The sequence below is a fragment of the Sturnira hondurensis genome, unplaced genomic scaffold (genome assembly GCF_014824575.4).
Source record: "Sturnira hondurensis isolate 20B ecotype Veracruz unplaced genomic scaffold, ASM1482457v3 Scaffold0004136, whole genome shotgun sequence".
NCBI lineage: Eukaryota > Metazoa > Chordata > Mammalia > Chiroptera > Phyllostomidae > Sturnira > Sturnira hondurensis.
This window is the reverse complement of record NW_028076767.1, coordinates 5,501,810-5,525,474: the sequence shown is the minus strand read 5'-3', so window position 1 is coordinate 5,525,474 and position 23,665 is coordinate 5,501,810. Positions and strand designations below refer to the sequence as shown.

Here is a 23,665-nt window from a genome sequence, read left to right as displayed (position 1 = left end):
TTAATCCTCATTTGAAAAGTTAATCATTTATAAAGCCTTTTCTACCATAAAATAAAGGTATGGAAAAGGATATGACAAACATTTCTCCCTCACTCCTCTTAGGGCCTTTGTAAATGTCTATTTATCTCTCCAACCCACACGCCACCCCCCATACATTTCTGCAGGGCTTAATCCCTAGCCTCAGTTAAAATATCACTTGCTCAAGCAGGACTTCTTTGATCCCCACCCCCATCATACAAGCTCACAGAACCTTGAAATTTTCCAACACAGTTCGTACCACAGTTGTATTTATTTAATTATTTGTTTACAAGCCACAGGATATATATTCTATGCTGTGGCTTTTTCTGTTTCATCTGTCAGCTTGCTATTATCCACTTTTTCAGTGGGATCTAAGAAATAATAGAAGGCAATAAATACATATGTCTTGGCTGTCACTCCGTAATTGGAATGTCAATAGTAATCCTTAGTTATGTCACATTTCACCTAAATGCCATCTGGGTTTAAACCGTTAAAGGAAATTGGGAATTAGGTTGAATGTACCTTGGATCGAAGAGCCATATTCTCTTCTTCCAGTTCCTTAAGCTTTTCTTGCAGCATGTCCAGCTGCAGCAAGCCTTGAGATAAGCTAAAGGACTCATTGAACCGAAGAGGTGTAGAACAGCTGGAATCAGTTTCACTCTCTTCAGAAGCAATGGAGACAATTCGAAGTAACTCATCTTTCTTGGATAGCTCATGCTGCAGCTGATTAACCTGCACAGCAAAAGGGCCTGACTTACAAGATGTCTTTTATATTGCATTCTTTAATATATGTAAATATAACTTCTAATTCATGAAGCAATTATTTCTCACCATGAAACAAAGTAATATGATTAGCTGCTAGATTTTATTGACTAAAGTAGCAAGTGCTAAAAAGAGAATAATAAACCTCAGATACTTCCTAAGCTACAATTTTTGAGCACTGACTCAACAAATACAGCTTTTTTGGTACTAGGTAAGAAGGAACGCCAATTTTCATGTTCTATGCAATAGACACATACAGGAAGAAATTTTCACATAAGATAATGATACATTTGCAGTTAAAAACAAAACAAAACTGAAGAAACTTCCAAGTATCAGAAAAGATTCCTACTTTAAATTCTCATCCTAAAGGCTTGTACTTTTAAGCTGTATAACTCCACATTATCTCCTAACTTTAGTTCTAGGAAATAAATATTGTCAACATAAAGGTTCAAATGTTATTAAATATAATGCATATATTAAGTATAAATGAAACTAGATAAAAATAGCAAATTTCAGAGTATCTAAAATTTAATCATTAAAGTTAATAGTAATTCAGTTTTCACTAAGAATATTTTTTTCTCCAATTTTTTTAATTAATTATTTTTCAAGTACAGTTTTCTGTCTATTACTCCCATCCCATCCCACCCCCCATTCTCCCCCCTCCCTCCCATTTCCACCCTTCTCAGTTGTTGTCCATGTATCCTTTATATAGGTTCCTCTAAACCCCTCCCTTATTTCCCCTGAAATTCCCTCCCCTCTCCCCTCAGAATATCTATTCTTTAATAAATACATTTTCAAAAATTTCTTCTCTTTTTGTTTGGATTTTTGCATAAAGATACTTCATTGGGTATCTATTATTTGGGTTATCTATAGTTTTGAAAAATCAAGTTAAGAAAAGATCACACACAAAGTCTACACAAAGGGGTGAGGATAAAATGTCAGAATCTAAGCAGGGTGCCACAGGTATGACAGGCATTGAATACAGGCTCTTATATTGACTGAGGTAGACTCACATAAGTATCCTCTGTACAGTATCATTTCATTTCTCTACTGGTTAGTTCAATGGTTACAAACAAAGTCCACATGTACTGGTATTATTTAGCGACTTACTGTCATCAATTCAGGGACACCCAGAAAAAGAAATTCCTCCACTGCGCAAGACCTAATTATTTCATGCTGCAAAAACTTATCAAATACTTACTTGATCAAAAGCTTGTCCCAGTTGCTCCTCCAGGGCTTCATTCTGCTCAGACAAGACATGGTTCCGCTTTAAGAGTGCTTGTCCAATCCGAGCAGCTAGCTCCAGATCACGATCCCTCTGTTAAAATGCCAAACACACTTTTCTTTGAGTTCCAACAAAATTAAATAGTAGTTTAGAGATTTCTGCAGTCGATTTTGCTAAACACAAAAGCAATGTTCCAGAAAGCATCAAGATTCATTTTAACACCCAGATACCAAATAAACACAAGGCCTGGCACACGGGTGGTATTTAATATGGGAGTGGGCAAAAGTAGTTTTGTAATACAAATAAATGATAATAATAATTAGTAGATAATAATACAAGAATAAATTCTGTTTCACATACTCACGGCTGTAAACCTACTTTTGCCCACTCCTGTATATGTTGGTTAAATGGATAACCACCATAGTTATAAATGAAAGAGGGCATTTCTTGATATTAAGTGAGATCAATCAACCTTATTAATTAGAATGTAGCAACCCAACCTTTAAACTTACAACTTTGGGGAATTAGAAAAATCAATGTAGTCTTTAAAACTGAGGATAGGATCTGGCACACAGTAAAAGCCCAGCAAATATTTGTTGAATGCATCTGTCTATCATGGTAATGATACAGAGAATAAGAAGCATAAATGGTAGGTACAAAATAGCAGGGGAGGTTAGTAAAGTATAAGAAATGTAGAAGCCAAAGAACTTACATGTATGACCCATGAACATGAAACTTACATGCATGACCCATGGACATGAACTAAGATGAAGGAATGTGGGTGGGAGGGTGAGTGCAGGATGGAGGGGATATAGGGGGGGAATGGGACAACTGTAATAGCACAATCAATAAAATATATTTAAAAGAAAAAATTTTAAAAAGCATGGTAATGATACAGAATTAGGTATTTAACATATGGGATCAGGTAAGTATGCTAAAAAGTCTCATTTAGGGCAAACTTACATGGATTGAGAGCTAGAGGCTTAGAGGAAAGCACAGTCAAGAATCCTATGGCAACTGGTGCAAGAATGATGATGGGAAATAAAATAGGGACAAAGATCTGAAAGTTTTGAAGCTACAAGGTTTTGCTTAGAGTTTAGAAAAAAAAAAAGGGTCTAAAGAAGTTGGTGGTAATGATGCAGGAATGACTACAGAAAAGCCAACCAAAGCAAAAGTTACTCTTTCTGGGAACATAGAAATCCCACCTACATGGTGGTGGTGCAGACTATATTCTGTAGGATAGGAAATTGTCAATACACATTTAACTGCCTTACATGAGAGTATGGGTTCTGCTTACATTAAAAACTATAAATAAAATTAAGCTTCTTTTCTTTCACTCCATAGTCCATGAAAACAAATTGATGGGTTATTTCCAAAACATAAGGCCCTTTTATTTTTAATGGCTAAGTGGCATATACAAAATAATTCTGGGGAGCTGGGGTGGAGGGAGAGAAAGAGTATTTTTAAAGAGAAAGACAGTCTTCCATAAGAGCAACTAAAATGGAAGTCTAAGGTCTTTTCCCTATGACTGCAGGTTGAAAAGATACACTATACACATTAAAAACATCATGGACAAAGTGAGCTAAAAAAATAATCCAAGCAGAGCAAAAATCTTTGGAAGATTCTCCAAACTGCAGGTGTAGATTTTCAATGGAACTGTTTTTTAAACAGGCAACTCTGCTCCAGATTCAGTAACAACATCTACTTTTCTGGGGTAGGGATACTGGCCAGCACCATTATAACACAAAAACAAACAAACAAACAAATAAGCAACCCCCTAAACCTTCTATAATTCCAAAACAGTTAACTTCAGGAGCCATTCTGCTTTGGAATGCCAGCTGGTATGCCAATTGTTCCAACTGTAACAACCTTATACTAAATAACCCACAGCCAAGACAGTATCAGTTTTCATTCAATACAAAAATTTGACAAATTCCAAACGATCTTTAAGTTTTACTTTTTTGTACTACAAAAAGAAAAAGTATATTCCTACCTCTGCCAGCAGATGTGTAACCATGTCGATGTCATTATAAGTTCTGGTCATCTGCTCCACCCTGTCTGTACCTAGAACTAAGATAGTTAAAAAGTGTTTATAGGATTTAGAAATAAGAGAAAAATTTTAACCATTCCTAAGAACTGAAAGATACAAACAACAACAAACCCTGGCTTTCACTAAAAGCTATTCAGAAGAATAAAAAATATATAAAAAGAAAGGGAAAGAAATGTTTCATTAGACAATCTGGAAACAGACTAATTATTACAAACAAATGTGTGTCATGCAATACATTAAGAAAGTATCATATGACTACAAGGCAGTCACCTCCTGACTATTTCCTCCTCCCTTGGTAAAATTAGAGCTTTGGCCCACTCACAATAGAGAGTGTGACCATGCATTAAGTCACCAATTGTTTTATATCCTAATCTAAATTAAAGTTACTGGGGGGCAAATAAGTATTGGTTTACATCCTAATCTACATTAAAATTAGTGAGGGGCTGGTTTTGCTATTACTAAGGAATTCATTTAGAATTCTATTGTGATTATCTCGATTATCATCACCTATCACTTGAGTTAATTTTAATAAACAAAATAGAACTTGTAGGAATTCTTGTAGCTCTGTTATGAACCATACTCCTTTTTAGCATCATTAAAAACCCTTTATAATAATCTTTATATCTATGCCTTTGCTATAAACTAAATTGTATACTACACCGTTACTTGCACAATCCAAGCCCAGTATTTCTGCACTTCATGAACTCAGGAACTGTCAATGCACTTGAATAATTTAGCCTCAAAGAGAAGCAGAAATATGACTCCAGTGATTCCACAATCACAACAAGCAACATCTTTTTAAGCTAAAGATTGATGCATAATACAAAAGGAATCTTCTTTTAAATCCTCTAATCCTCATCTGAGAGTGTATTTATTGATTTTAGAGGAACAGAAAGAGGGCAGGGGGAGAGAGAGAGAGAGAGAAAAACATTGATGAGAGAAAGATCGACTGACTGCCTCCCAGTCGTGCCCCAACAAGGGATTGAACCTGAAACCTAGGTATGTGCCCCCACCAGGAATCAAACCCTCAGCCTTTAGTGTATAGGATGCCGCTCCAATCAACGGAGCAACTCAGACTGGGCTACAAAAGGAACATTTTGACTTTGAAGTGCACTACATGAAACAGATTTGTTTCACTTAGATTTTTACTAGCTTGTCTTAAAGAAAACACAGACTTTGGAGCAGAAAAACTGCATTCACATATTTGAGTAAGCTTAAACAAATCACTTAACCCTTGTGAGATCTAGACTCCATATTTATAATATGGAGGTGATAACATTCATCTCACAAGGTCCTTAGGAGGTTCAAATACGATAATTTATTGAGCAAAACAGCTTAGTATCATACAACTATTTACAGTTATTCTCTTTAAACACAACTGGTATGTATGAAATAGTCCTGGTTTTAAATTCTCTGCAAATAATTAACTGAGTTGGCAGCAGATACTATGAGACACATTGTACTTTTATCTGAGCTTTTAATTCTCCCTAGCATAATTTTTAAAAGTGAATCTGGGAATTACCTAGACCTTAATTATTAACAATAATCTTATTGTTAATAATTGTTTCCTAGTTTAAGGAAAACAAAATGCTGGGTTGATGATATTAGGAGATGGCTAAAGAAAGTTTTAAATCAAATATAAGAAAATAAAACAAAACAAAATGAAAAAGAAAACTACCCCAAACAAAAAACTAAAAGGAAACAGTTACTCCAAAAGAATTTATATTTATAAGTAGAGAAACTGGCTCCATAATTTAACCATTAGGGATAGGGAAAGAGACATTTGGGTCTAAGAAATCTTCACAGCTTAATCTGGTAGCATAGCAGGAACAAAGGATTAAGGTGTATTTCAGGATTCTTGCTTGGAATACTGGTGAGGCCTAGGGTGCAGATGCAAAGCCTGGAACTGTTGCAGCTTTTTTAACATTAGGATGGGAAGCACAGCTTGGGATGAAGCTGGTACAGTAAAGGGCAGAATGCAAAAAATGAAGGAAAAAAAACTGCATCTGCAGTAACAGTATTAAATTGCTAGATTGGTAAAAAAAAATGAGGCAGACACATAGTGTGGTCTCCTACTTCTGGTCCTGATAATAAGATGAGGGTGAAAAAAATCAAGTCATATTATCTATGCTCTAAACTAATTACAGAAAACCAGCCAACAGCTACAAAACCAAATTTAAATTAGGGCAGTGGGTGTCAACTCCAGATTCTGATTGAATTGGTTTGGAGGCAACCCAGAGCACAGGTAGTAAGATCCCAGGTGTTCTGATGTGGAGCTAGGGATGAAAACCACTGACCCAGGATCAACACTGATAGCAAGAACCAGGAGTTCTGGAGACTGTGAAAAGTTGACATAAGTGGGGCCATTTTAAAATGGAGCCAGGCAGCCATTCCAGAAGAACCGCACTGCATGTCTTGCTCCTTGGAATGTCTGAACTGGGCAAAATAACCTTTGGACTGGGACGGACGGGGCCAGAGCAGCATTTTCTTCTAAGTAACTGTTTATAAAGCTAACAGGAGAGCAGATTTTCTGACTACAGAACTGAAAATCGAAGGAGATTCTTTAGAATCAGCACCACCATGTACAGCTAAAGAATAACTAAGCTTATTTGTACCTACAGACATTCCTTCCTTCTATGCACGTAATTACCTTCCTTCCCTTTCTCATAAAAACCCCTGCCTTTGCCCCATAATCGGAATACCATTTGGGTATCTGCCTGAATCAGTGCTTTCTGAACAGCAAATAAATGCTTAGTTTTAAAATTTTACTTATTTATTTTTAAAGCTTTATTTATTTTTAGAGAGGGGGATGGAAGGGAGAGAGGGAGAAGAACATCAGTGTGTGAGAGAAACGCTGACTAGTCACCTGATCAGTTGACTCTCGCACTCATTCCCAACGGGGACTGGCCGCAACCCGGGCAGATGCTCTAACGGGCCTCGGACTGCTGTCCTTTCGCTTTGTGGGACAAAGCCCAACCAACTGAGCCACGCCAGTCAGGGCTCAGATGAACGCTGGCTCTTACCTTGGCCTTTATTTTCAGATTAACAAGACTCAGTTAAAAAGAGTTTTATACAACTAATTTAAAAACTACATAACATGGCTTATATTTCATGACTGAACAGAGGTGGAAAGGAAGTGGCAAATTTAATTCGAAATAAAGCCAGTAAGTTAAAGATGTAAACAGCTGTGAGCTATATACAAGTCACACATAATGAAAGAGGAAGAGACAATGAAAGACAGTAATACATAAGAGAAATATTTAGAATAAAGCATGTTTTAGTGCAGTGTACTTCCTATAAATGTACTTCCTACAAATGCTTACCATCTGTCACAGTCTGAAAATTTAAAGCTGACTCTTAAGAAGTTAATCTCATTTAATGATCTCATTTTCTTGTATGAGGAATCTTGACTGAAAGGAATTATATGATATGCCCAATACCACAAAGTAAGCCACTAGAGGCAAAGCTGGGATAATAATGGGGTGATTAAAACCCCCACCTCACAGGGTCATAAGCTAAAACCTGGGTCTGCTCATTCCCAGTAAGGGGCTCTAACATCATCCTGCCATTTCTCCCACAGTGCCACCAAGGTCAAAAGGCCTTTATCTCATGAAGTACTAGAGTTCCCACCTGTTACAGAACAGCACAGATCCCAATTTTGTTCTTTAAAGAGTGACCATACCTACATACAAGAGAGACTGGAAGGATACATTAAAGTGTTAATAGCGGTTATCTCTGCGTAGGGATTATAGTTGATCTACTTTTTGTTTGTTTTTTGCTGGTTTTCCATGAAGAACAAATGTTAAAATTAACATTTTTTAATTTACAATTTTAAAAAAAGCTCTTGTTAAAATGTTTCAAAAAGCAAAAATAAGTTTTAAAAAGCTTAAATATTTATTATAGCAAAAGAAGTTAGATAATGCAACCAGAATTCTTTAATTTCTATGTTTTATGTGAAACAGGCTATATACCACCACGCCCCACAGGCTGAGCCACTTCAACTACACAGTTCCCGAATCAGTATCAGTCACACATGAAGGAAATGGATTCTTCTCTGCAGCCTGATAAATTCTGTCTTCTCGTCCTTATTACAATATTCCTGATAAGGAAGGACAAGTTGCTTGGGATGATTTCAGAAGTACTCAGAACAAAGCTCTTATATGTTCTCTTGGCATTTAGGCATTGTGATTAAATGCTTCTAAAACCATAGAAAGATTATTCACCTTAATTCTGTAACTAGGAACAAAGAGAGTCAAGCAGGCTGACTTTATTATAATCAATCCTATCAAATTTTTCCCCCAGTTCCTATTTTCCCCTCAGTTCTTGGCTGTTAAAATAGAAATATGTTAAATGGCACAGAAATTAGCAATGACTCTTGCTTGTTTCCAGACATGAAATTCCCTAATCTAATTCTCTCATTGGGGAGATGATAAAAATTTATTTTTAATTTTATTGAAGTATAATTGACATATAGATAAACATTTTTTACATAACAATTTTGTAACTTGGTTTTGAAAGGTTGTTAATTCATGTTCAATATTTTGGTATAATATTTAGAGAATCTAATATTCCTAAAAATACATATGTATAATATATATTTTTATATGTGGGAGTGGAGGGTAATGCATGTAAGCACTTCTTTTTTTCAGGATAAGAAATGCCAATGGTAATCCATTTTGATATCTCTTATTTATATGAGATGATGTCTGATTATTTCCTCAGATGTCCCCTTTTTAAGATTTAGAGTTTTTACCACAAAAACTAAAATTTAAAAAGACTTCTAATCTTTCATCACTCTCCAACTCTTCCACGGCAATAAGCAAAAACAAATAAACAAGAAACACATGAAACATAAAAACACCATCCACGTGGTATCGTAAAAGGTCCTGACAACTACAGACAGGCCTTCAGGTTTAAACTCCAAAGAAGTAATTGCAACTCTTGCTGTTGTAATACAGAGCACATTTCTGCAATACAAAAAAAACTGCCTTCCGAAGAACTAAGACAGACTAAAAAGGAGACTGATATACGAGAGTATGCCATCTAGGGCAGCCTTTCTCAGCAGGGATCCAGGGGGAATTAAGCCCCACAGATAATGATTTGAGTGACAATTTTTTCAATTCTCTCAAGGATAATACTTAGCTAGTGCATGATGCATAGCTGATAAAGTAACCCATTATACACAGATGTTTCAGGGCACAGGGCTTAATTCTTTTCTAGAACTAGCTGAGAAGGAAGGCTGATTTAAGGAATTACATATCTGTTCATCTCCATGATCTGACTATGGTTAATGTTTCCTGAACATTATCAGTTATAGTTCCTTTCCTGAAATACGGACCAATAATATTTGAGAGGAGAATTGAGGAAAAATATAACTACCAACTAGAAGTAATAATTTTTACAATGTATTTTTCTACAAAAATGTATTCCTAATTTTAAAGTTACTGTCATTGTGTAATGGCCATTTAGCTTTGTTTGACAAAGCTTTGTATTAGTGGTTATTAAATCTGATTAAATTAATCTGGTTATTAAATCTGTATTAAATCTGAGTGTGCATCAGCACTATCAGGAGGATGTGTTAAAACAGACGGCTATGCCCAACCCCCAGTTTCTGATTGTGTGCAGCACTGGGGTGGGGGCCCAGGAATTTGTCCAGGTTCCCAAGTGATGTTGACACCTAAAATAAAACTTATACAATCATTCTTCCCACCCTTTTTCTTATGCATTAGGAGTGGTGCAGGTGATTCCTTATTCCCAAATAAAGCATATCTTGAAAGGTAGATGAGGTTTCTGTTCTGAGCCTTTACATGAACAAAGAGTCCTTTCTGTCACGTGTGCTCTGACTGCACTGCTCACCCCACAGTTCACTCCAGGTCTCGCTCTTCATAAAATGAAGAAAAACCTTGGAGTGACTGTTTTGCATAGAAAACATCCTTTTGAGTGTCTTATACTTTGTGTATGGTGGGGACTAAGATGGAATTTTTTTTTTGGACCCATCCATTGCTCTTCTGTTCTATTTTAGAAATAAACAACCTCTTCCTGGTTTCTTTGGTGAACCTCCAGTGAAGAACCAGCATCATTTCATTCATGTGAGACAGGGTCCTAGTCCAAAACCTCGCTCATTTTTCCTTCTAAATTTCTCTATTTTCTTCTCATGGCTCTTTCAATTTCTTTACCTTATATAAGAGAGAACATACCACCTCCTTTATTTGTTGTGAAAATTCATTTTAATGATCATAGTATCTATGGGTATGTGTGGGAAGTAGAGATAAGAAGGGGCTGAAGTAGCACCAGGGTGCTTGCCAGGGTACATAATAATTACTTAAAACCAAAATCTTGAGATATCAAAGTGATAGAAAACTGTGGGAAAGGGTAAGAGAATGTTTTGTATCTTGTTTTTTAAAACCTTGGTCAAATTGCTAAATAAATCACTTATTTTCTACATTGTGAGATACAAATTCATAATGAAATTTATTTATATTTGAGTGCACTGTTAACCCAAAGAATTAACACCTGTAAAAGAACACTGAAATTAAAGTACAGACAAAGATAAAGTATTAGTGGACCAATTATATTCCCAGCTTATTTGCTTCTTGATCTTAGGTATATCAACATACAGTATATCATTTAATTTTCAAATTGCTGAAGTGAAAGTAGTACCATTCCACTGAAGGAACAGGATAGTTTTCCAGAACCTAGAAGGATAGATCTGTATCATCCTATTAATTTTAAGTTTTTCTTTTTTTAAAAAGATTTTATTTATTTTTAGAGAGGAAAATGAATTTTCTTCTCTAATAAGTGTAAAATCTAAAAATATTTTTTTATTTATTTAGAGAGAGGAAAGGAGGGAGAAAAACATGATGTGTGAGAGAAACAGCTATTGGTTCTCTCTCTCAAGGCCCCAACTGGGGACTTGGCCAGCAACTCAGGCATGTGCCCTGACTGGGAATCGAACTGGCAACCTTTTAGTCTGCAGGTCAGCATTCAATCCACTGAGCCACACCAGTGATAGTTAATCTTAAATTTTAAATTGTTCCCTTGAACATTATGGTTTGTTTTGTATAAAGTCCTAAAAACCAAGTTTTTAAAGATTTGCTTATCTTTTATTTTTGTTTTTTTAATATAAAATTCATCCTAAAAATAACTCCATTAAATCATGATCAAAAACATCTTTCTAACTACAGTTCCTCCCCACCCCCACCTCATGACTTACAGGACCAAGAACAAGTAAACTAAGGGATACTTTCTGTGTCACTTCATCAAAATAATCACAAACTAAATTTACTGTGATAAAATTTCACTCTGAAATTTCTCACAAATCTAAAAACTCATGGAACAAAGGGAAATGGAATTCAAAAACATTATTCCTTCAAAAAAGCATTTTCTAGAAAAGTTCAAGGAAGCAATTTCTCAAACTAGAAAGTTAAGAAAACTTTAAGAGTTATTCAGCTATTTTAAAAAATTATTGAGGACAGAAATACAATTTTACTTGAGTTTCTTGTTATTCAAATGCAAGTTTAAGCAATGTTTAGAATTATTTTTCTGAGCAGTGAATAACCTTGTTCTAGAAAACTACTATTAAAAGCAAGTTAATGATTACTATGAAAATGAGTATTTCACAATCATTCTCCAGCCGCAATCTTCAAAAACACTGAAGCACTGACTGGGAAGATGCCTAGGAGCTGAGGCAACCCCATACCGAATTCAAATGGAAGGAATTTCACAAACATATCAACACTGAATTTACAGACCTTTATAATATATTACAACAGCTATTATACACTTAACATTTGTATAAGGAATAAGAAATAAAGTAAGCCCAGCCTGAATGCAGATGTTTGGAAAGCAGTCAAAGGCAAAAATATCTCCATACTTTAAACAGCATCCAATTTAAATTGTCATTTCTAAGAGCTTGGCATAAAATAGATTTATTTTCAGGACAAATTTGGCTTAGCCTTTCACTGACATATTCTCTATGAGTTCTTAAGTAATAAAGTTTACTGTATAATGTACACTTATTTTTCCTTGGCATTACTAAAACTACTTATGCATCTAAGAACTATGCTTCTTAATAACTGACATAGTTTCTATAACTGTGTTTAATAGGGAAGATAAAGAGTCAAAAAGTAGATGGCTTAGGATATCAAACTGTTGGGATAATACATGTCAAGAGATATAAATAAATATTAAATTTTTAAATGATTTCACTACTTAAAACAAACAAACCAACTTTCCTTCCTACTCAGCCTGAGGAAGTATCAAGTAAGAGGTGGGAGAAGTGGGAACATCTGAATATGCTTGCAACCCTGGACACGACAGTCAGAATCCTAAGAACAACAAAACTTTCTGCATTCAGATGTAAGACAATCAGAATCATCACTTTGTGTTGTTAAATTAGTTCAGGTTAAAGTCAGCACACACTGAACAATGGGTAGGGATGCCAAACATTGTGAAAGTCAACACTGAGATAGTCATGATTTTTATTTCAATGGGCAAATTCTAAGAAGGTGAAAAAAAATACTCACTCATATAACGGAACGTCTCTTCAGCAAGGACTGGAGAGAGGGCACCAGAGGCATGATGCTGCCGATGTGGGGATTGAGCCCAGTCTTGGTTTTCGTATAAAAAGAGAGAGTCCACTTTTAGTCTATACTGGGGTAGCTGTTCTTCTAGCAGACTGACCAGCTCAACTTCAGGGAGATCTTCATTGGAGCAGACATCTAAAGAGGAGTCCATGTAAATGAATCCAATATATTTCAATTACTAGGCTACAGAGAAAGATCACTGAAATGAGTTTTGCAAAAGTAGAAAAATCAAAGATACATGAGCAAAGATGAATTCTCCACTGACGTTTAAAAAATGTTTTTATTTATTTATTTTTAGAGAGAGGGGAAGGCAAGGAGAAAGAGTGGGAGGGAAACATCAGTTCTCCCCCACTGGGGAACTGCAACCCAGACATGTGCCCTGACTGAGAATCGAACTGGCAACCCTTTGCTTCACAGGCCTGTGCTCAATCCGCTGAGCTACACCAGCCAGGGCTCCACTGACTTTTATTAATATATACTGGCACTATAGTTGGTCTTTCTCTGTGTTTCTTTGATTTGAGAACTTCTATAGTAAAAATAATACCATGAATATCTAAAAATATATTGCTTAGTGTACATGTTTTTAAAGTTTAAAATAAATTTAGACAGATTTATAATTTCCCCCTTATCAATCTGTTTAGTGCTGGTTAAAAGGGATTTGATCTCTAATAACTTAAATGCTTGGGTGAAAGAAGGCAGCACAAAATAACAAGCAAAAGATAGTTCTAAAGAAGTAAAACTACATGTTCTTTAGTAACAGAATTTGAATTCTGTAGGAAGAATCTCCAAAATTTGGAAAAATTATATTTTAGTATATTTTCACAGTAGCTAGATATAAAAAAATTAACATACACTGTTTAAATATTAACCATTAATGTTAACATTCTACTGAAGTGTTCCTGCACTGGTCCTGGACTAAGTAGTTCATTTCCTTTGGAAGATGTGGTACATTTAAAGTCCCAAATACTTTTCACATCTCTACTCTCCTGCACACCTCTAACTCCCCTCCCCCACCACATACGTATCTCTGAAGACACCTGGGCCTCCCTGCCTCTGCGTGTTTGTGCCTGAGTTTCTGTCCCAAATAATGCCCATCATTTAACACCTCCTAAATTTAGCTGTTTACAAGAAAAGGAAAGTTATCCCTTGCAATATGCCTAAAATACTAGGGCTGAAAATAGAGAAAATACAGGATGTCACACCAACCCTCTCACTTTTTTAAGAGATCTAGTATTTCCTTTGTGGGTTGTATAAAGGAACATGTCCTAACTCTGACAAAGAACAACAAAGTGAAAACATACCCTAAAAGAGTAACTTTCTACTAACTGACCTTAACTTAACAATAACAATTGAATAAGTCAATTACAAGGAGGATAACCATCAAACTACCCTACCCACTGAGAAGGCCATGCTGTGGCTCCATAACCACAAAGATGAGAGACATTTAAAACCTTAAATATTGTTCTAAAGAAGCTCTTAGTAGCAAGATTTCTTAAATTCTGAGCCCTTAAATTACATCAAATTCTATTTCTATGAATTCCATGTGGTAATCCAAATTTTTCCTGCCATAAATATATCTCATACAGGTTGTCACTGTAACACTTGCAGGAAGAGAAGTTGATAAAATACATGCAGAGCTAGAAAGGACAGTTACACATTCAATGGTATAATGGAAATGAAGAACAAAAGTGACATTTAAAAAGCAACTATTCCCTAGAAATGCTCTTTTAATAAGGATTAATGAAATTCTTTGAAAATTCAAGGCAACAAATTCCCTATTTCTAAAAGGTAATTTAAATAATGAGAATACAGTTCAGTAAATTAAACTACATATCCTTCGGACTAGTACTTTTGCTTCTGTATTTCTGATAATCTACTAGTTGTTACTCTCCTGATTGTCCAATCTTAACAACCCACCCTCTGCCATTTATCCTCCAAATGTCTCTTTCACATGAATACTTTAGCCAACTTGCATTTAGGTTCTAGGCCTCCTCTTGTTCCTTTTGAATATGGCCTCCAAACTGGTCTGCTCTCATTACACTCACATTTTCCTCCACATCTTCATATCTTAATTACATCACTCTCCTACACAAGGCTATGAGGTCTGAATTTCATATAGCCAGAGCAGACAAACCTCATGAACAGTTGGGACAATCAGTAAAGATTCTAGAAGGGTCATGCCTACTGGTAGTAGGGCTAAATTAATGCTAGAATAAAGCATACCAGGAGGATGGTCTAAGAGTATGATCTAGAGTCCCACATACTAAAGATTAAAAACAAGCTTCAATAGGAGCCACCTCATCAGTAGGTGACTTAAGGACCTGCCAAAGCAAATTTTAAGTCTTCCAAGGAAGACAAGCAAATCCAAACATCTAATAATGTATTATGCATTGTGTTCATCATTCAATAAAAAATTACTAGATAAACAAAGAATAAGCACACTGAAATCCATTAGCAGTTGGAAAATGAGTCAACAGAAACAGGCCCAGTAATGACAAAGATGATAAAATTAGTACACATACGCTAATTACTAATACGCTCAAAGATTTAAAAGGAAAACATGACTTGATAAAAGGAGAAGCAGAAGATACTTCTATGTTTATAAAACCCCAAATAGAACTAGAGTACACTATCTAAAACAAAAAGTTCACTTGCTAACATTAATAAAATTAGACATTCTCCAGAAAAGGAGAACAGTAGACTTGAAGGCACAGCAATGGAAACTATCTAAAATGAAGTACAGAGCAAAAAGGTCTGAGAAATAAAATGAACAGAGCATCAGTGACTCGTACCACAATATCGAGCAGTTTAACATACAATGCAACTGGAGTCACAGAAGAGGCAGGAACAGAAAACATATTTTAAAAAATAGTGGCCCAAATCTTCCAAATTTAATTAAAACTATAAATTCATAGTTAAATAAGCTGAACTACTTCAAACAGAATAAAAACAAAGAAAGAAACACAAAGAGAAAATCTTAAAAGCAGAGAAGAAAAATAAAAGTCATTACAATAGAGGGAACAGGGCAAAAATGACCCATGGGAATCAATATACAGCAGATAACAATGGAAGTTCATTAAAGTACATCTAAAAGTCAACTGAGAATTCAGTACCAGTGAAAACACACTTTTTCAGACAAGCAAAAAATCACAACCATCCATTGCCAGCTGAACTACAGTACAAAAAATCCTTCATGCAAAAAGGATATAAGACAGACACAAATTAATTTATATGAAATTCTAGAAAAAAAGCAAATTTTATCTGTAACAACAGAAAGCAGATTAGTGGTTGCCTCGAGTCAGTGGTAAAGGGTGGTGACTTCTGGGTATGAGGCAACTTCTGGAGGTAATAAAGATGGTCTATAATTTGGCTGTACTGGTGTTTACATAAGTGTATATACGTGAAAACCAAAATGTACGTGTAAAATGAGTGTATTTCATTGAATCGTCATAAAGATATCGCAATAAAGCTAAATTTAAAAATTGGGAAACCTTTGGGTTTAGATGGATTTCATAATTTTTTGGAGTTTTAGTAAAGTAGTACTGTGCATTTACTGTCTGTTATTTAACATCCCCAACTGGTTATTCAGCAGTACCCCATACTTAAAACACATTAATACACTTGCAGCAAACATAAATATCTAAACTAAAGTGAGGTAGGTATAGAAATAGCTATTTCTTTTTTTATTTAATTCTTGTTCAAGTACAGTTTTCTGTCTTATATTCCCAGCCCTGCCCCCCCCCAGTGCTCTCCACCTCCCTTCCATTTCCACCCCCCACCTTAGTTATTGTCCATATGTCCTTTATACTTGTTCATGTGAGTCCTTCCCCTTTTCCCCTGTGATTCTCTCCCCTCTCCCCTCTAAATAGGTCAGATTTTGTGGACCAATGAGTTTAACCAAAGTTTAGAAAACACTTTGTATGTTCAGAGGTTTTTTTATTTAGTCTTGCCAATAGGACTTATAGGTCCTCACCTGTATTTGTACACGCCGTGTGTCCTGAGTACCCCTTACATGCCAAGTGTTCTTGTCAGGTGCTTGCAGGGTATAAAGCACAAGCAACTCTGTCCTTGACCTTTGGAAGTAGTAAGACCAGTACGACAGTTCCTGCTCACCAGGGAAGCTCCCGGTAAAGGAAAGGGAGTCAGACACAGACAAGGAATGGCACACAAGGCATATTTTGATAATATGGTAGGAGACTCAGGGATGAAGGAATTAATTCAGTCAGTTTCTGAGAAGAGGAGGCTGAAAGGGAAGCCAGTGTTTCATCACAGGGATATTATACACTGGATTAAGGCACTTCAATTACATGCTGTAAGCACTTCAATATTTATTGAACTGGACTCACCAGTGATGCTCTCTGAATCTTGGTGACTGCTATTCATGAGGTTTTCTTCACCCGCTGGTGATATAAAAACGGCATTCTGGGATTGATTCATGCAGGATCCTTTTTTGCTTTGGTTGAGAAGGACAGCTTTGGTATGAATTAAAGCAAAGGAAATCCATCAAGCCATTCAATAAAAAAAATGAATCTGGTTGTATGGGTATTTCCTTTTAACCAGATTTTTTTTTTCCTGATGAGACAAATGACATCTGCAGCAATGAGTGCTCTCAGCTCATTATCATACCCTGGATGGTCATAACCTAAAACAAAGAACACATCAACGGGTTTTGAGAATCAGCATGCTCTTTAATAACAGCAGTCCAATTACCTACCATGTTTGTCATTAAGAATGCTTCCCTCATGATGCACACAACATGGGTACACTTCAGAATAATTATGCTGGATGAAAGAAGTCAGACAGAAAGAGTATATAGTGTATAATTCCATTTATATAAAATTTTAGCAAATGTAAATTTATCTATAATGGCAGAAAGCAGATCAGTAGCTGCCTGAGGCTGGGGAAGGGATTATTATCAAGGAGCAGAGGAATAGTTTTGAGGATGATGAATATATTCATTATTTTGATTGTGGTGATGATTTCACAAGTGTATATATGTCAAAACTTACTAAACTGTACACCTGAAGTATATGCACTATAATGTATGTCAATTAGAGTCAATAAAGCGATTTAAAAATTTAAGATAATCGAATGTTTAAGTTAAAATAATATATTGTGGGACCTATAATAAATGTAGAAGTAAAATGTACTACACAATAGTACAAAGGCCAGGAGGAGAAAACTGGAAATATATTGTTGTAAATCTTTCATATAACATGAAAATAGTAACATATTGCTTGAAGGTAAACTGTGATAAGTTAAAGATGTACACTATAAACCCTAAAGCAACCAATAAAATAACTCAAGAATTACAGATAATAAACCAACAAAGGAGATGAAATGGAATAATATAAAACACTGTTTCTCAATCATGGCACTACTGACATTTTGGGCCAGATAATACACTGTCATGTTCTTTGTAGGATATTTACTCTCTGACTCTTTATAGAAAAAATCCGCCAATCCCCGATCTAGTAGCAACATACAACAGATATCAACTAACCACCTGTCTAAACCCATGATTTCCTACAGCCACTTCTTAAACAGGGTTCCCCCTACATTTAGATATGTGAAATTAGATCACCACCTCTAGAAGAATCCCAGTAAACTAAAGAACAAACTTCTTTTTATATCTACATGTATATTTAAAGTTATTTTCAATTTCTAAGAAAGCATTTTAAAAAATAAGTCACAAATTTTTCTTGTGAAGAGGAGAGGGGAGGGAAAGAGAAAGGAGGAAGGTGAAGAGGGAGAAGATAAAAGCCAAGTGCCTCTCGTACGGGTCTAAATTGGTTCTTAAACAGAACTGTGGTTGTTAATCATATTTTAACCAAAGATCACTGTGAAAATTTAATGATAACCTCAAGACCTTCTGTGTGACACTCTGTTTAACACCAGCTGGTTTAATCTTATATTTACATTATCATTCCTGTTTTCCCTGTGTTTTTGTATTTACATATTCCACATATGAACGCATATATGCACACACACACAAACCTTACATATATTTCAACTATGGACTCCAGGTCTTTGCTCTAGAGAATTGCTTCTTGATCAGTTTTGGAACTTTTGTTAATGGTTTCGTCTTAACTCTTGCATACGAGAACAGAGAAAACCAAGCTGAACACAGACCTAAACCCATCTCCAGAATCACGCAGGAGGAAGCTAGGCCTCCAGGGCAATCCAAGAATCTACCCAACCTGTAGACTATGGAGCAGGTCAGAGATGATTTGGAAATATGTTCTTCCTAGTGACTCTTTAGAACTAAATAAACTCTTTGATTATGCTTTGGTCTAGATCTGAGCTCCTCAGTAGGACTAGTCTGGAGTAGCAACTGTGAGTATAGAATAATGTCTATAACTTGGCATTAGACAAGCCTGAATTTTCATCTTATTTACTGTTTTTCTGACTCAAAGTACATTATCTAACAGTTCTTCATTGTCAAGATAGGAGCTATAATTAGGTACTTACTCTTCATAGGGAGGGTTGGGTACGGGCACTAAAATGCTTGTTCCCTTTAGTTTCCCCATTTCAGTTGGGACTGAAAAGATGATGTGTTCAGCCTAATACTTAAGTTTCTGACTCACAGCCAACTCTAAGCCCAAAACAGGTACCTTGGATGAGAACAGAACAGACATAGTCTAAAGATTTCATCTGAATAACCTTCATAAACAGGTAAGAACTGAGAAACTATGTCATTAATGAGACAAGTACCATAAAGTGGGACTACTGAAGGAGATTATTACTGAAGCTTATTTCTTCATGGCAAGGGGTGCTGACACTAAAATTCTTAGCTATAACTGGTACCACTATCCATAGCACAGCGGCAATATTAGTTTCTCCTTGCAGCTGCAACAAACTACCACAGGTTTAGTGGCTAAAAACAACACCAACTTATTACCGTATACTTCTGGATGTCAAAGGATGAAACGAGTTCAATGGACCAAAATCAAGGTATTGGCAGGGCTGTGCTTCCTCTAGAGGCTCAAGAAGCCCTTCCTCCATTTTCAAAGCATATTTAAATCTCTCTTTCTTTTTCTGTGCACATTACCACCTTCTGCCAAGTCTGCCTTATATCTCTCTTCTAAGGACAAATGTAATTACATTTAAGGTCTAATGGGATAATCCAGGATAATCTCCCCATCCCCCAAGTCCTTACTTTAGCCTCTTCTGTAAAGTCCCTTTTATCATATAAGGTAACAGTTACAGGTTCCAGGGGATGGGATCTAGATATCTTTGAGGGCCATTATTCACCCTATTCACCCTACCACAGTGGTTAAAAACACAGACTCTGGAACTAGACTGCCAATATCTGAACCCCATCTCTACCACTTACTAGCTGTATGACCTTGGACAAGTTACTTAACCTCGTTTCCTCATCTGTAAGATGGATCTAATAATGAGGTCTACTTTATGAGGTTGCTACAGAGATTAAGTGAGTTGAGAGAGGAAAATAACAGCATCTACCTCAGAGGGTTCATCAGGGAATTACATGAGTTAATACATGTGAAGCTCTTAAAACAACGCTTTAGAAACAGTAAATATTATGCAAATATTACTTATTTCTATTATTACCAGTTAGTAATATTTTATTGTCAGTACTGTTATTGTACTTTACATAAGGTTAAGCACAATGTAAACCCTGCTTTTGACTCCTTAATGGCAGCTTCCCTCAACATCAAAAGTCCCATTTACTTCCTACCCTCTGACAAGTGATTTTAGTGTTTAATCATTTTCGTTCTACTTCTCTGATACATGAATAAAGAAAAAGCATGCAGAATCAGAGTCTTAAATGTAGTAGAAACTAAACTTTGGCAAGCCAAACAACACACTTTTAGTGCCTTCTCTACTTTGTATACATATATACTAAGTAGTACTTACTATATATGTATACAAAGTAGAGAAGGCCATCTACTTTTTTTTTTTAAAGAAAAAAGACCACTTTTATTCTGGTAATAAAAATTAAAAGAACAAAAAAGAAAATAAGAATCATGAAGATTATTACTCATCATGTTAAGCATTCAATCTTGATTTAATTAACTGAAATTTAAAGTAGTAGAGGAAGAGAAGGCCATCTACTTTCTATGCTGGATCTCTACTCACTCTTTTTAAGAACAACTTTGCTGCTTTTTTATAAAACAGTCAATCAAGCATGCTTTATTAACAAGAAGCCAGCAGGGCAGGGAATATAAAACAGAAAACTGTACTTGAATAAGAATTAAATTTAAAAAAAACACACACACACACACAAAAAAACAAGAAGCCAGCCTTTGTAACTCACACACATTTAGGAGAAAAAGAAATAAAATAGCCAGGTGACTTATTTTAATAAGAATAAGACTTTAAAAAGAACAACCAAAATGTGACATTGAGATAAATATTGCTGGCAGAAAGCAACATGGCGAATAACTTAGTTTAGCCTAGCCATGGAAACTAAAGGTCAACAGTGAGGGCCTAAATATAGGCCCTGTGCCTTAAAAAAACCTTGATACTTCCTTAACACAGCCTGGTCAAAACAGCCTTTAAGAAAGACTAAAATAACTCAGGGAAGCTTGACAAGGGTGCAGGTGTACAATAAAATTAAAGTTTATTGCACAAATAATACTTTAGAGATTAATTTAAAATATATGTTGGCTGCTGATCACCATACACAAGTAGGAACAGTGCCAATCACCAACTCTAGCAGCAACCTTTTTAGGTAGTGGTAGCCCTAATTCAGACAAAAAAATAAATTGTGTAATTTAAAAAATAAATGTACATTGTCCCTACATTAAATAATAGATTTTTTAATAGAGACTCACTAGTTTTAATGTATCTGGCTACATCAAAGTAATACTAAATACATAAAATAAAAAAACCACAATAATTTAAAAACCAGACAGTGAACCACAAAAGACTACATGATGGCTTCAGTACTTAGCACTGAAAAGAAAGAAGAGTGGGGAGAAACCACCAACAAAATTCGCCCTGGAGAGTGAGCAGCAGACCTGACAAAGGCCGAGGCCAAACACCAACACCAAGCCCAGGCGCGCCAACGTGCCACAGCACATCACACTGGCTGCATTGAGCGCAGCTATTCCACCAGCAGCTGTAAAGTTCATCCTGAAGAAACAGGATTTCTGCCCAGCAAATATTTTGTCTCTCTCTATTTAGTGCCATTCAATGTAAAGATCAGTAAGGTTTTCAGAATATGAAATATATGGAGGCAGTTCTACTTACGAACAGGTTGAATTCCAAAAGGCAGTAAAATCCACTAGTTTAAAAGCCCAAACCGTGAGTGAAATTTAGCCATATAGGGTCCATGTTTTCTTCTGATATTTTGGACATTAAAAAATTGCCCTGTTATGTTTAAAATGAACTTTTGCTGAGGTAGGTAACCCCTCCCTGCCATAATCTCTACCAATAGGAGAAGGGAGGGGACCTCTGGCAGCTAAGGAATGCACATCTGCAGATTAGAAAAGGCCTTGAACCCATGTGCCAACTGTGGTTTTTGATAAATTTCCACAGCTGCACTTCCCTTCACCATGCTTAGCGGTTAAGCTCCTGAATGCCTAATTTTGACCTTCACCTTTGACTAAAAAGATATCCCCACTTTAACAATGATCCTCTGCCAAAATCATCCGTGTGCCTTCAGCCATTTGCGTGCCTTCATCCTTGGCCGATTGCCAATCGCACGGATACATTTTTTCTATACACTGTGGAACTGTTCTTCATAATCATTCTTATTGTCCAATCATTTATTTAGTATGTGTAATTTTCTCACCTTGACTTTTTACACTGTTTCTACTTTTATAGATATCAGTTTATCATAGCCCTGCTTTTAGAGAAAAAAGTAAGTTTTGTGATACCTACAAAATACCTCAGAACTATACACATGTAAAACAAACATACCATCAATATAGCATACCATGCTATATATCTCATCTGCTGCCTCCTAGCAGTAATTCAGGAGTCTTAACAATTATTCTTACCTAGGGTAACCCTTTCTTGTCACTAACTACAGGCCTTAGAGAAACTCATAAAAACTCACACGGTGAGACTGCAGACCAGTGCGGCCATTCAAAGAAACCATTGGAAACTATGTAGTCAAATTAGGTACATATATGTACCCTAAGACCCAGCAACTGGGTATATGTACCCTGTGCTCCTGGGTATATGTACCCTGAAGAAATTCTCATATCAGCCCGTGAACAGAGATTTCTGAGATTATCTCCTGGATTTTTGTTTGTGATAGGTGAGGGCCTACTCCCTGGAGAATTGATAGGCAAAATGAGCAACACAGCACAAAGACAGTCCTAAGGGAATAATACAAGAAGCAAAATAAGAAAGATATCACAATACCACAACTGAATTTATATAAATTAATTTTTTGTGTATTATATTTATGGACATATGAAAATGCTTGTCTTGGGGGAAGGAAGTGAGGAGGAATTTGGAACAAAGTATAGTGATAAAAGGGAAATTTTAAAAACCTATGGAAATTCACTATTCTTTTTGCAGCTATGTATTATATAATTATTGCATCTCTTCAATCCTTAAGGTCTGATTGCCAGCCTGGACACAGAAATATTTACTGGAGACAATCTATGAAGAACTAGCAGTCTCAGCAATGCAAACTATGTGGACACAGCCCCTGACAATTTCTTTTTTATTTTTTTAAAGATTTTATTTATTTATCTTTAGAGGGGAAGGGAAGGAGAGGAGAGGAGGAGAGAAATATCAGTGCATGGTTGCCTCTTGTGAGTCCCCTGCTGGGAAGTGGCCTGCAACCCAGGCATGTGCTCTAACTAGGAATCAAACCGCGATCGTGTGGTTTGCAGGTCCACCCTCAATCCACTGAGCTACATCAGCCAGGGCACCTGACAATTTCTTTCTTTTTTTTTTTTAGATTTATTTATTTATTTATCTTTAGAGGGGAAGGAGAGAGGGAGAGAAACATCAATGTATGGTTGCCTTTTTGTGCATCCCCTGCTGGTAGTTAGCCTGCAAGGAACCAGCCTGCAACCCAGGCATGTGCCCTGACTG

General features: G+C 36.0%; 1 protein-coding gene across 2 annotated transcripts in view; it reads right to left on the bottom strand.

Moving 5' to 3' along the window:
- TRAK2 (trafficking kinesin protein 2) overlaps positions 1 to 23,665 on the bottom strand; it is a 63,750-nt gene that overhangs the window by 23,723 nt on the left and 16,362 nt on the right. Inside the window, exons 1-6 of one of the 2 annotated variants that reach the window (XM_037043614.1) lie at positions 21,860 to 21,964; positions 16,987 to 17,282; positions 12,581 to 12,775; positions 3,999 to 4,075; positions 1,982 to 2,098; positions 541 to 750 (exon numbers count right to left, since the gene is read on the bottom strand). In XM_037043614.1, the coding sequence (XP_036899509.1) occupies positions 541 to 750; positions 1,982 to 2,098; positions 3,999 to 4,075; positions 12,581 to 12,775; positions 16,987 to 17,077 (690 nt within the window). In that variant the 5' untranslated portion in view covers positions 17,078 to 17,282; positions 21,860 to 21,964. Of the gene's footprint in view, positions 1 to 540; positions 751 to 1,981; positions 2,099 to 3,998; positions 4,076 to 12,580; positions 12,776 to 16,986; positions 17,283 to 21,859; positions 21,965 to 23,665 lie in introns of those variants that run through there. The other variant, XM_037043613.1, reaches the window with a different exon arrangement.